General features: G+C 50.9%; 7 protein-coding genes across 7 annotated transcripts; 4 read left to right on the plus strand and 3 right to left on the minus strand.

Annotated features, from left to right (window-relative positions):
• Window positions 1-265: 265 nt before the first annotated feature.
• Window positions 266-2,311, plus strand: N7489_003177 (uncharacterized protein; the record flags this gene model as incomplete). Its single annotated transcript, XM_056708932.1, has 4 exons — window positions 266-535; window positions 651-1,136; window positions 1,194-1,490; window positions 1,547-2,311. Exons 1-4 carry the CDS (start codon window positions 377-379, stop codon window positions 2,309-2,311), a joined length of 1,707 nt encoding a protein of 568 aa, XP_056573234.1. The 5' UTR covers window positions 266-376.
• Window positions 2,312-2,846: 535 nt separating this feature from the next.
• N7489_003178 (ribosomal lysine N-methyltransferase) lies at window positions 2,847-4,480 on the minus strand (the record flags this gene model as incomplete). The annotated part of the gene is made up of 3 exons (XM_056708933.1): window positions 2,847-3,554; window positions 3,611-4,215; window positions 4,330-4,480. The coding sequence occupies 3 exons, from the start codon at window positions 4,478-4,480 to the stop codon at window positions 2,847-2,849; spliced, it is 1,464 nt and encodes a 487-aa protein (XP_056573235.1).
• Window positions 4,481-4,793: 313 nt separating this feature from the next.
• kae1 (O-sialoglycoprotein endopeptidase) lies at window positions 4,794-5,974 on the plus strand (the record flags this gene model as incomplete). The annotated part of the gene is made up of 2 exons (XM_056708934.1): window positions 4,794-5,145; window positions 5,232-5,974. The coding sequence occupies 2 exons, from the start codon at window positions 4,794-4,796 to the stop codon at window positions 5,972-5,974; spliced, it is 1,095 nt and encodes a 364-aa protein (XP_056573236.1).
• Window positions 5,975-6,536: 562 nt separating this feature from the next.
• Window positions 6,537-8,007, minus strand: N7489_003180 (putative Snf1 kinase complex beta-subunit Gal83; the record flags this gene model as incomplete). The annotated part of the gene is made up of 3 exons (XM_056708935.1): window positions 6,537-6,584; window positions 6,639-7,215; window positions 7,268-8,007. The coding sequence occupies 3 exons, from the start codon at window positions 8,005-8,007 to the stop codon at window positions 6,537-6,539; spliced, it is 1,365 nt and encodes a 454-aa protein (XP_056573237.1).
• Window positions 8,008-8,330: 323 nt separating this feature from the next.
• Window positions 8,331-8,849, plus strand: N7489_003181 (uncharacterized protein; the record flags this gene model as incomplete). The annotated part of the gene is made up of 2 exons (XM_056708936.1): window positions 8,331-8,504; window positions 8,586-8,849. The coding sequence occupies 2 exons, from the start codon at window positions 8,331-8,333 to the stop codon at window positions 8,847-8,849; spliced, it is 438 nt and encodes a 145-aa protein (XP_056573238.1).
• A 394-nt stretch (window positions 8,850-9,243) lies between these two features.
• Window positions 9,244-10,567, plus strand: N7489_003182 (putative aminotransferase; the record flags this gene model as incomplete). Its single annotated transcript, XM_056708937.1, has 3 exons — window positions 9,244-9,276; window positions 9,335-9,795; window positions 9,850-10,567. 3 exons carry the CDS (start codon window positions 9,244-9,246, stop codon window positions 10,565-10,567), a joined length of 1,212 nt encoding a protein of 403 aa, XP_056573239.1.
• A 4-nt stretch (window positions 10,568-10,571) lies between these two features.
• On the minus strand, window positions 10,572-12,006 carry N7489_003183 (transcription factor domain-containing protein; the record flags this gene model as incomplete). Its single annotated transcript, XM_056708938.1, has 2 exons — window positions 10,572-11,873; window positions 11,923-12,006. The coding sequence occupies 2 exons, from the start codon at window positions 12,004-12,006 to the stop codon at window positions 10,572-10,574; spliced, it is 1,386 nt and encodes a 461-aa protein (XP_056573240.1).
• Between the last annotated feature and the right edge of the window lie 88 nt (window positions 12,007-12,094).

The raw sequence follows: 12,094 nt of genomic DNA on the forward strand, positions 1-12,094 counted from the left end.
CACGGAACTAGTGGAACACCAAATACAAGGAGACAGATCAAGCAAGACAGCACAAGGAGGAGGCAGAAGAGTTGTTATTGCCAAGGGCCCGGGGAATCTGATATCGCCCAGCCCCGCACTAACCGGATGCGGACAGGCAAGCGAGCCCCTGAGGCCGTGCACTCGGCCAAAACAGGCCACCGCCGGCTGACATTACAACGTCAACCCAACCGCTAGCCGTGAATCACCCCATCTTCAGTCGTCAATATCTCCCCCTTCCATCGAATTTCATCTCAAAAATACGTCTACGAGAAAGCGCATGAACGGACCTTTATTCTGATTACCATCTTACCCCGTCCCCGCCCATGGTCGTTGCTCTATTGCGCGTCCCGACGCTATGACTCGGTACGGGGGCCTGGGGAGGACGCGCCCTAAAAAGCTCACCTCCAAGGCATCCATCCCCGTTGTCCGGGAGTCAGAGATCGATGCCATCGACGATGAAATCCAGAGCTCTCTACAGCAGATCGAAACCGGCGTCGAAAAGGCCGAGGAGTCGGTGAGTCCCTAATTTTAGCCTCATCCCTATACCAGTCACGTGACAGTATCGCCAAAATGACACGAAATTTTCACCCCAATATAAAATGACTCGCGCTGACCTCGGATCGTCTTAGGAAATTCACCTGCAACGCGCAATTAATGCCACTGCCCAGGGCAAAGTAAACGAGGCACACATCCCTACTCCCGAGACCATTCTCAGTAATCTTCAATATGACGAACTCTATCCTCCCATCTTCTCGCAACCTGCGACGTACATTCGCTTCTCCTCGACCGTCGAGGATTGTTGCGGATGCCCGTACAATATGACAGAGGAAGATGATGTCTTCCTTAAGATCATGAACCAGAAGCGCGATCCATCTGCTGGTCGTTGTACAGAGGATATCTTTGAGGAGGTCATGAATTTCTTTGAGGAGACGGCGCAGATGAAGCAGCCATACGCATCAATCGATAATCCCCCAGTGTTATCCTTTGCAGAGATGCAAGACATGATGGATGCCACGTTAGAAGATCCCATGAAGATTTTTGCCAAGGAAATATACGACCACTGGAAGTCGCGTCGGATGGCTGTCCAAAATAACGCACTCGTACCACAGCTTAAGGTACGTTATTGTCCCATGCCATTGGCCATGCAGCATCGCTAACTTCAATCCCCGCAGTTCGAGACTGGCCAAGACACCGACGACAGTGATCCATTTGTCTGTTTCCGTAGACGCGAGGTTCGCCAGATCCGCAAGACTCGTGGTAGAGATGCGCAGAGTGCCGAAAAGCTTAGACGTCTTCGCAAAGAGCTGGAAGATGCTCGCGAGCTCGTTGCTTTGGTGCGCCAGCGCGAAATTGCTCGGAGGGAAATGCTGTCCATGGAGCGACAGCTCTTCAAGCAACGTGCTGAGGTCAAGGAGATGAAGCGCAAGCTCAACATCAAGGACGATGATGAGGATCTCATCAACCAAAAGGTAAGCATGGGCATTGTGATCGCTCAATATATGCATATGCTAACCATGCTCCATAGCCGAAAAAGAGGGTGCTCGATATGCCGCCTCAACGTCCCAATGCTCCTCAACTGCGCATGCCCCTCAAAGCTGGGCAGGGCGCAGAGGATTTGCAGCTACTGGAGGACGTCCAGGCCGAGAAAGAGAACGAGATTCTGCGCGACATCAAGCAGAACATCACGAAGCACATCAAGTGGAACGAGGGATACGTGGATCACACCCGTGCACCACTGTCTCCTTCTCCAGAAAGGACATTCGATGTGGCTACCTTCCGACCCGCATTCACGGCACAGTTGCCCACCCCTCCATCGTCAGAATCATCTGGTGATATGGATACTTCCTTAGACGTCACTAGCCCGCTCTTCTCCAGAGACAAGCTTGCATCGCACGCCGTGGAACTGCATGACGAACCACACCGTATGCCATCTTTCCGACGACGAATTGGACGTGGTGGTCGGTTGATGATCGATCGTCGAAACATGGGAGCCCGTAAAGTCGAGATGGACCCAATCAAGGCCGACCGATTCAAGTTCGACCAAGAAGACTCCGACGATGAATACGATTATGATACCGATGCGTACAGCATTCAAATCATGCAGCACCGGGCTATCACCATGGCCAAGGCGCGCGAACAGGCTGCAGTGGCTGCCCAGGCTCATGCGCAGGCGCAAGCACAGGCAGCCCAAGCACAGGCTCAGCGACGACTGCTGGAGCAAAATGGTCAACACCCTGGCTCCATGGGATCGAGTCTCGGACCAGGTGCCGTGGCGGTGTCAGAGACCTGAACGACTCTTTTCCCTTTTTCATCTTTCACAGCATTTGGCGGGCGTTTTCTTCGTGGCGCTGTTTTTCTCATCCCTTCGTCTCCTTGTCTCCCCTCCCCTTTTACCACACCTGTAGTTTTAGTACTCCCTCATGTTTCGATGATTTCCGCGGGCTGGCTGGTTTGATGCCCTGTTTCTCTTCTTTTTTTCCCGCCGCGTTTCCACCCACCTTCTCACACATCTCTTTCTCGACATTTCGTTTCGACGCAGGTGCTAGCCATTCGTGGCTGAGCGCGTCTGCATTTGTTAATGTACATAGTATCTTTTTTTCTCCCGAATCTTGGTGGTGTTGGCTGGTGTCGGGCAGCCTTTGTATGATGGATAACCGAAGTTATGATGCAAGCGACGAATGGGAGGGCAAAGAAAAAGGCTCAAAAACATTCAGAAAATCTAAAACAATTTAATCACTCGCAAGAAGCACTTTTTTTGGTTCTGTTGGGTTCAGTAGAACAGACTGATATCGGCCGTAGTAAATAGACGCAAGAACAAAAGGCTCTCACACCCTCTGCGTCTTGAACTGGCGCGATTCGCCATCATCGCCGTTGGCGGAACGTTTCAATGAATTAGAAGTAGCGGGCTGCAGCATACCCAAGACAGCCTGCAAGACCTCCTTCTCGCCAATGCGAACCTGCAAGGCCATCCGTACGCGACGAGCCCCCTCATCCACGTCACCAGTCTCAGGCAGCGGAGAAAGCGAAGCCCTAAGTTGGAGGTCATCGGCCAGGGACGTAGCGTATTGCTCCTGTCGCTTCTGCAGCGCCTTGATCAAGATAGCAGTCGAATTGGCGCCCAAGGCCGGCTTAGGAGCCTTGTCCTTGGACACGCGCTGCTTGAACTCCTCGGCGGAGAGAGTCAGCGTGGCCAGGAGGACAACCAACTCGGCTGGCAGTATGTCTTGCAAAGACGGGTTGGCGTTGACAGGTCTGGGGATTACATAGCCGTCATCGAGGATGTCGAGGCTTGCGAGGAACTCAAGTCGGGGCTGAGACTCGACATCTGCGTTAGGAAGCCCTGCGGCTTCGCAGATGGTTTCCAATGATAGCTCAAGTACGTCGTAAACAGCGTAGTTATCGGTCACATAGCCGTATCGGCGGAGGAGATCTGCGCGGGGGATCTCTCCGTAATCGTTGAAGATTTCCTCGCCTTGTTGAATTGGCTTGATTGCCTTCATGACTAGGGCACCTTCTTCCTGGTAGAGACGGGCCTTATGAAAGAGAGTTAGAATTGAGGGTGAATAAATAATATCGTATCCAAACTCACGTTGTTTCGGTCCGCATCGGCGTTAAGCAGATCCGCGAGCGGGACCATACCCTTAGGTAGCTGCTCCTCCTCTTCGTCATCAGTCATGTAACTCTCGTCGTTAGCCTCTCCCTCGTCACCATCATCCTCGGACTTCTCGATGTCAAAAGCATAGGCCATAATGAGGGACCCCATGATATGGCCCACTTGAATAAGGGCAGCATCACCAGCATCACCCTCCCAAGACGCAAGACCTTGAGGAGGAGGGAAGAGATCCGGCCTCTTTGCCAAAATAGGAGCGATGGAATTCCTAATCGACTCCTCGGCGCCTGACCGACCAATCTTCTCGACAATAGTGCTAGCCTGCAGCTCCTGCAGCTCGGCAGGCGACCAAAACATCAGGGTGTCGAAACGAGAAGGCAAAACCCGGAAATACGGAGCCCATCTTGACTTTTCTCCTTGCAGGTATTCATACACCATGACCAGCATCAGGGAGAGCCACGGACCCATCTGCTCCTCTAGATTCTCCCCGAGCAGGGTCCTCAGCTCTGAGTTTTGTACGGTGAGGACCATGGCGCGCGGAATCGAGAACAGTTCTTCACCTTCCGAGATGTTGCTTTGTGCCACTAGAGTCAAGTAATATATTAGTGACTGGCTATGACAATTATAGGACTCTCATTTTTGGGAAGAATCCGTAGACGCTTTTGTGTGGTTGGAGAATAGATTTTTAGGACACTTACCGACACCACGACCCGCTCCAGTGGCTCGAAGATCTGCGAGCCTGAGTTTGGGGTTGAGTTGCACACCGGGGCTGGCTTGCAACCATGACATGAAGTTGTCAGACTGTTGTTGAAAGCCCTCGGCGTCGGGGAAGTGGGCTGTCGAAGACATGACGGGGGAGATCCCACGGGAGGGAAAGCAGGGGTACAAGGAGGGTGTAAAACGAAGGAAGAAATGAAGTGGATACCGGTAGGGAAGAAGAAAATAATGGAGAAGAGGGGAAAGAAGAAGAGAGTCGGGAGTATGCAAACTAAAGTCGAGAAGGGTAGCTCGGGTTTAGTTCGGGCCAACCGACGGGTGCCGCTTTTAACGCCGATAACGATAACGAAAATCATAGCAGACTTCAGAGGTCTCATACATTGCGTATGATTCTATTGGCTTTCAACTGACACACTCTCATTGATACCTTGAAATACCGCCCATCATGATCGCAATTGGTATGGAAGGCTCCGCCAACAAATTGGGTATCGGCATCATGCTGCATCCCAAGGATGGTAGTCCCCCGCAGGTCCTCGCCAATATCAGACACACCTATGTCTCCCCGCCAGGCGAGGGCTTCCTACCCAAGGATACAGCGCGCCATCACCGGTCATGGGTTGTGAAGCTGGTCAAACAAGCTCTCAAAGAAGCGAAGGTTACCGTCGACGATGTGGACTGCATTTGTTTCACCAAGGGACCCGGAATGGGTGCCCCGCTACAGAGTGTGGTGATCGCCGCGCGGATGTTGAGTCTACTTTGGGGCAAAGAGCTAGTCGGAGTAAACCACTGTGTTGGACGTACGTATCCATACACACCTGCTATAGACAGTGCCTGCTATTTGGCATTGGAACTCGAACAAACCGCTGACAATGTGAATCTCCAGACATCGAAATGGGCCGTCTCATTACCGGCGCAACAAACCCAGTCGTCCTATACGTCTCCGGTGGTAACACACAAGTCATTGCGTACAGCTCGCAGCGGTATCGCATCTTCGGCGAGACCCTCGATATGGCAGTAGGAAACTGTCTAGACCGGTTCGCGCGCACATTGCACATCTCCAACGACCCCGCCCCGGGATATAACATTGAACAGCTAGCGAAGCAAGGAAAGCAGCTAGTCGATCTACCCTATGTCGTGAAGGGCATGGACTGTTCATTCTCGGGGATCCTGGCTGCGATCGATGGGCTCGCTAAGCAATGGGGGTTAGGCGGGGAAGAGAAGGCGCGAGAAGATGAGCAGAAAACGGCTGATTCTACTACCGCTGCGGACGAGTCATTGGAAAGCAAGCCCACACGCGCAGATCTGTGCTTTTCCCTCCAGGAAACTGTCTTTTCAATGCTTGTTGAGATCACCGAGCGCGCAATGGCGCATGTTGGATCGAAGCAGGTTCTTATTGTTGGTGGTGTTGGATCGAATGAGCGTTTGCAGGAGATGATGGGTATCATGGCACGGGATCGCGGTGGGAGTGTCTATGCCACGGATGAGCGGTTCTGCATCGATAACGGGATTATGATTGCGCAGGCTGGTATGCTGGCATACGGGACCGGATTCCGGACCCCATTGAGTGAGAGCACTTGTACCCAGCGGTTCCGTACGGATGAAGTGTTTGTGAAGTGGCGGGATTGATATGGACGTCTTGTCTGAACCCAAAAATTATATCTATCATGTGTTATGAATTGAGCGAGTCAGATCTGATATCCTTTTGAATTCCGTTAGATCCATTGATTGGAAAAAGTTATTCAACATTCACCACTCATCCCAAGTGGGTTTCCAAGGCATTTGTAATATCCTTGCATAAATCCAAGCGCCTGTACAGCTGTATCAATTCCCCATGAACAATCCCAAATTCCTCTCCCAACACCCAACAAGTAACGCCTGAGAAAGTATGCAATATGTGGTCATCTCCTCACTGAGACGGATCGCTCAACGCACATTCATGTGTGCTGGTTGTAGTCAATGACCGGGTGATCTAGTAGTAGGATCTAGTTGCCATCATGAACGAGGAATTCGAGAACACCTGGACAGACAGGAAGCAGGCTGGCGAGGGTCAATGAGTCGGACAAGACAGGAAATTGCTTGCAGATCTTTTTATCTCTGCAGATCGAACAGACCACAACATGACCGAGGCAGTATTCGGCAAAAGAATGTCTGTATGCAATGAAAAACCGCCGATATGTTCGGACATGGCTCATTCTGTGATATCGCCAGTCGGTTTGTACAAAATGGTCGTGACATACTGCAGAACACGAGATTAGTTAATCCACGAAAAGTGTTTAAAGCAGTAACTTACTTTTCTTTTATACCTGGTTGTCACACTTGTAGCCAGGACACCGTTCTTGATACTGCTCGTGGCGAGGTGGTTGAGGACAGTATGGTTCGGATAGTTCAGAACGCTGCTATCGTCTTTCATGGGGGTTGTGCCATTGAGAATTGACTTGCCCAAGAAGAGAGGCAGACTGGGAGGGGTAGCCGTGTCCCCAATGACATTGGCGGCCTGGACATAGGCCGGGCTATCTTCTTCCTTATCTAGATCGGCGAGGAATTGAGGAATGGCATCACCGAAATCACCGGGTGGAACCTCTTCCTCGCCTTCTTCCTTTTCTAGAGGGTGGGCCTCGGTATCTCCTGGATCCTGCTTAGAGGCATCCGGCAACGTGTGTGGAGTGTGAGCTCCGGATGGAACACCCGAGTCCTTGTCATGGGCATCATCTGCACTTATTTCAATGTAGTTGACCAGATGATTAGTGAAGTCGACGGCAGTCGGAAGACTGTCTGCAGCGCGCATTGTTCCATCAACAATGAATTTCAAGTGGTGCGTGCCAGGTCGAAGGTTCAGAGTAGCAGACATAACGGAGGGATTTTGTTCACTATCGAGTATTAGCCAAGTCCCCAGAATCCCAACCTAGTCATTTAACCAACCTCCTGTGCAGACGGAACTTCTTTTCCCAGTTAACAAAAGTTCCAGTAACATAGACCTTCTGAGCAGGCGCTGTCCATTCAATTACGACAGGGACGGCTTTGCCTGCGCCACTGATGGTGTATGGCTGGAGCTCATCAAGCAACTCCTCCTCTTCAATGGTTATATTACCTGAAGCCAGAGTACTTGGATCCATCCGTTCATCTAAGAGCCGATCCGCGGGGAGCGACTGGATATGCGAGTCCTCAGGGCCGGCGACGGGCGATCCGGGTGTGGTGTTAGCATCGCCAATTGGCAATGGCAGGCGCGGTGGATGTTGTAGGTGTGCCGATGCGCTATAGTACGAGTTGAGGGGCGGGGCAGATGGTGCCACAGGATCGCGCCCCGGGACATTGCGCGAGATCGGGACTTGGACCGGGTTGGAGTGGTCGCGGGATGGAATATCCTTGATTGCGGAAGGCTCAGGTCGACGTGTCTCTGGTGGCGGAGCCTTCTCTATGTTCTTAGGTGCTGACTCGGGGACATTTCGGGATTGTAAACGCTCTTGCACGGATCCTTGGTATCCTGCCGAGTGCCCAGCGGCTGTCTCCTTTGTGGCTGAGGGATCAGCGGCTGTGGCCTTTGGGGCCGAGATTGTATTGATGGAGGATCGACGGGCGACCTTTCGGTCGCTTGCAGAGCTGTGGTGGGCATGGGCCGGCGACGCGTCGCCCACCGGGCCTTTGGAAGGGTTGTTGCCCATCGAAGGCGGGGAAAGGTGAGATGACTTTAGGCCGAGCTCTTGCTGCGAGTTGGGGAAAGAGGGTGGTCGGACTAAGTCGCAATGGCGGATTGAAGAAAGACACTTCCGATGCTAGCTCAAAAGTAAGGATTGGCGGTGGGCAGTAATCAAAGTCGATTGATGTACTCACATTGTCAAAGTACAGTAGACGCCGATGACGCCGGAAGCTCAATCCGGTAATATAGGGCTTAGGGCTTGGCAGCTGGACCGCGGCGCGTGTTACTTGGATATCATAACAGAGTCAAGATGCGTACATTGTTTTGCTACATGCCTTCATAATAATCATGGGCTGGGTATCGATCGTGAAATACCCTCTGTTGCTCGTTCTTGGTTTTACAATCCAATTACTGTCCTACTTGTTGTCAACCCTTCTCTTCCTCGCATCGCCAGTGATCTACATCGGACATGTCGTCTTATACCTGGCTCTGCTTCCATTGCGTATCCTCATTAAGTTAGAGGTATGTATGAGATAGGCATTTTTGCTATCACATGTGTCCATGTAGTAGCTCCTTGGTGGCACATTTACTAAGCTCTAGTAGGCATTCATCTATTTCATGACCGGGGCGGTGCTTGTCGGAGCCACTCTAGGCATGATGCTTCATTTCACCGGCAGTACCTTATCACAAGTCCTGCATATTGAAGAGTCGGATGAGCCACGGCGGCCCCGTGTAAAACAGGAGCTTCTAGATTCTGAACCCCAGAAACCATCCTTCGACTACCTAGAGGCGCAGACGGAGGATCGCAAGTTCCTACCCTACTCGACGATCTTGGAGGAGGAAGAGAATAGCCACGAGTCAGGTTGATATGCAGATACTAGCGCGTAATATTATAATAAGATGCAATTGAACCTGCCATCCATGCCGGGCTAAACGCAAACCTGTCATTAAACTGCCAAGAATCCCACTAGGTAATGGAGGCGACCTGTCCAATCTTTGCACAACGTTATATTCCGCTTGAGACAGAAATGTCTACCGGTAGACAGACAATATGCATCGACTTCGCGGTCCAGTGGGCAAGAGCCCCAATATTGCCTAATTGGGACACATATGCGACCCAGCCAATCACATCATCCACATCTAGTCTCCAAAAATGGGAGGTCGACGTATATAAAATCCTCGAAATCTATCCGGGTTTCAAATTCTATATCTTGTTTTCATACCCAAACTGCCCTCTTTACAATACAAGGCTCGGGATAAAATGGTCCGAATCAACGCGTTCGCCGTGGAACAAGTACACAACCCCCAAGCCAATCAACCTACCTATTTAGATAGAAACTAACATCAAAAAGTGGATGGACCTCTACGAAACCAGCGCAAAACACAACCTGGCCGAAACATGCTGCGCATCCATCTCCCTCAATGACCTCCTAGCCCTATCCCCGAAAAAGGATCTGGTAGACTATACACAGAAGCAAGTCTACGGCGCAATCCGGGGATCCGAGGCGCTGAGAACCAACATCGCAAAATTGTATTCGCAATCTGGATCTCCCGAGACCAGCCCCGTGTCTGCTGACCGCGTCCTCGTCACAAACGGTGCCATCCAAGCTAATTTCTTGGCACTTTATACTCACGTCGGGCCGGAGGATCATGTTATTTGTCAGTATCCAACGTACCAACAATTATACTCTGTTCCAGAGTCTTTCGGGGCGGGGGTTAGTCTGTGGCGGTCGGATGAGGGAAATGGATGGGATATGGACTTGGGGAAGTTGAGATCTTTGATTAGACCGAACACGAGGATGATTATTTTGAAGTAAGTATGGCTTTTGGTGGATATTGACTGGATATTTACTGACTGAATCTATAGTAACCCCCAGAATCCCACTGGGGCGATTCTTCGTCGCGAGGAATTGCAGGAGATTGTTGATATCGCGCGTGAGCATGGTGTCCTGATTCATTCTGATGAGGTTTATCGACCTCTGTTCCATTCACTTGACTCTGATCAGGGAGTTCCGCCGTCTATTCTTGAATTCGGGTATGAGAATGTTATTGCAACGGGCTCCATGTCCAAAGCTTTCAGCTTGGCTGGGATCCGACTGGGTTGGATTGCTTCGCCGAATCCTGAGATTATCGAGGCTTGTGCCTCTGCCCGTGATTATACTCTCATCTCGGTTGGTCAAATCGACGATAGCGTGGCCGCTCATGCATTGTCTAGGCCATGCGTGGAAAACCTGTTGCAGCGCAATCTTCGCCTGTCCCGCCAGAATCTCGAAGTCCTTGAGACATTCATTGAAGAGCACAACTGGGCTATGAAGTGGACAAAGCCAAAGGCTGGAACGACTGCGTTCATCAAGTTTGTTGACAAGGAAGGCAAAGCAATTGACGATGTCGTATTTTGCCAGCGACTCCAGGAAATGACCGGGGTGATGCTGGTCCCTGGAAGCCAGTGCTTCGGCGGTGGTCTGGACTTTCGTGGATATGTGCGATTGGGCTATGTCCAGGAAAATCAGGTGATAGTTGATGGATTGAATTCTCTGAGACAGTTCATGCGTGACGAGTATGAGAAGTTGCCGCTGGCTTGCTGAGTGACTAAAATAGAACCAATTCCAATTCAAGATTCGCAAAATAGATGTCCCAGGGCAAGGATGTCTCGAATGTCCAGAACTTAGACAGAAGCTCTCGTGCTCTTGTAAAGTTTCCCATCCCAAGACTTTGCATGTCGCCCATCCGGTTGTGGATAAACTCACGCTCATCGGCGTCATCGGTTTCACAGCCAGCACTGAACATAGGCCAAAGGATCAATATATTCGCAGAAGAGAAGGGCGGGATATCTTCCACTGCGGCTATGATATTCCTGATATCCTCTTTCACCGTCTCGTGGTCCCTTGGAAGTGTTTGGACCCGCCGATGGAGATGTAATAAAGCAGAGTGAACAAAGGCAAGATGTGTATTCTTCAGTTCAATAGAATCTCCACCAGAAACACTGCACCCAACAAGGGAAAGAATCTCAACCTCAAGCCTTTGAGCTTCTGCCAAAATGTCTTGTTGCATCCCAGGGCCAGTGTGGCGTTGGCGCTGCAGCAATTGAGATAGCCGCGCAAGCAGGGGAGCCAACTTCAAGGAGTATCCACATATATCGTCGACATGCGGGGTTAACAGATCAAAGGACCTCTCCAGTAGCCCAGTATCAGGGCTCATCACGCCACTAGTACCCAGCCCTGATAATCCTGCGAGAACATCCATTGTTGTGAACCATTTGACCAAGCACTGAATGTAAGGATCAGCAATGCGCGGTGTTCCTTGACTAGCCAGAAAGGCACCCAAAAGACGCATTACCCCACCAAGATGAGTCCGCCACGTTTGCATATTCCCATTGCACACATCGTTAGTGCACAGAGCCATCGCTGTTGTGACAGTCTCCGCTGTCAGTGTTGCATTCGTTTCACTGAGAGCAGAGCGCAGGCTAGAAATTGACAAGTTTGTAAATCTCAAGCAGGATACCCAAGAACTTGGTCCTGTATCTTGAACCAGTCGGCTGTGATGACTGCAGGCAGATGCCAGAAGGGCATAGAGAAGATGGGGTGTCTCCAGGGAAGATGCGATGATTCTTTGCAGGAAGAGCGCTGGGGCTGCGGGGAACAGCCGGGGGGCGGTTTCGGTGTTGAATATGTGCATGAAAAACTGAGATTCCTTTGATGTTAAAATTGGTGATGGGTTTAGAACAGGCTGATGAGCGATAGGGTTTAGGCTCTGGTTGACGTTCTCATTGCGACGATTCGCTTCACTTTGCCTTGTGTGAATGACTACATTCCGGTTGATGATATTAATATCATATTTGCACTCTTTGGGAAACCGAGTGCAGCGCGAGCAGATAGGCTTCTTCAGGTCACACTGGATATTTTATTAGCGATGTTCAGTTGGCCAGTACGAAGTTCCTTACTTTGACTTTTTTGCGGCGACATTCTGTGCAGCCATCTCGCCTTCTTTGGGGGATAGAGATATCTTTGCCAATCCGATTTGACATGGCCAATTGAATGCATGGTACATGCGGGTAGTATAGAGAAGAGAAGTAAAGAAGTCGAGAAGAAGAAGAAGAAGAGGAGGAAAAGAGC

Source organism: Penicillium chrysogenum, assembly GCF_028827035.1.
Source record: "Penicillium chrysogenum strain IBT 35668 chromosome Unknown utg000001l_segment0_segment0, whole genome shotgun sequence".
In the NCBI taxonomy this organism is placed as follows: Eukaryota; Fungi; Ascomycota; class Eurotiomycetes; order Eurotiales; family Aspergillaceae; genus Penicillium; species Penicillium chrysogenum.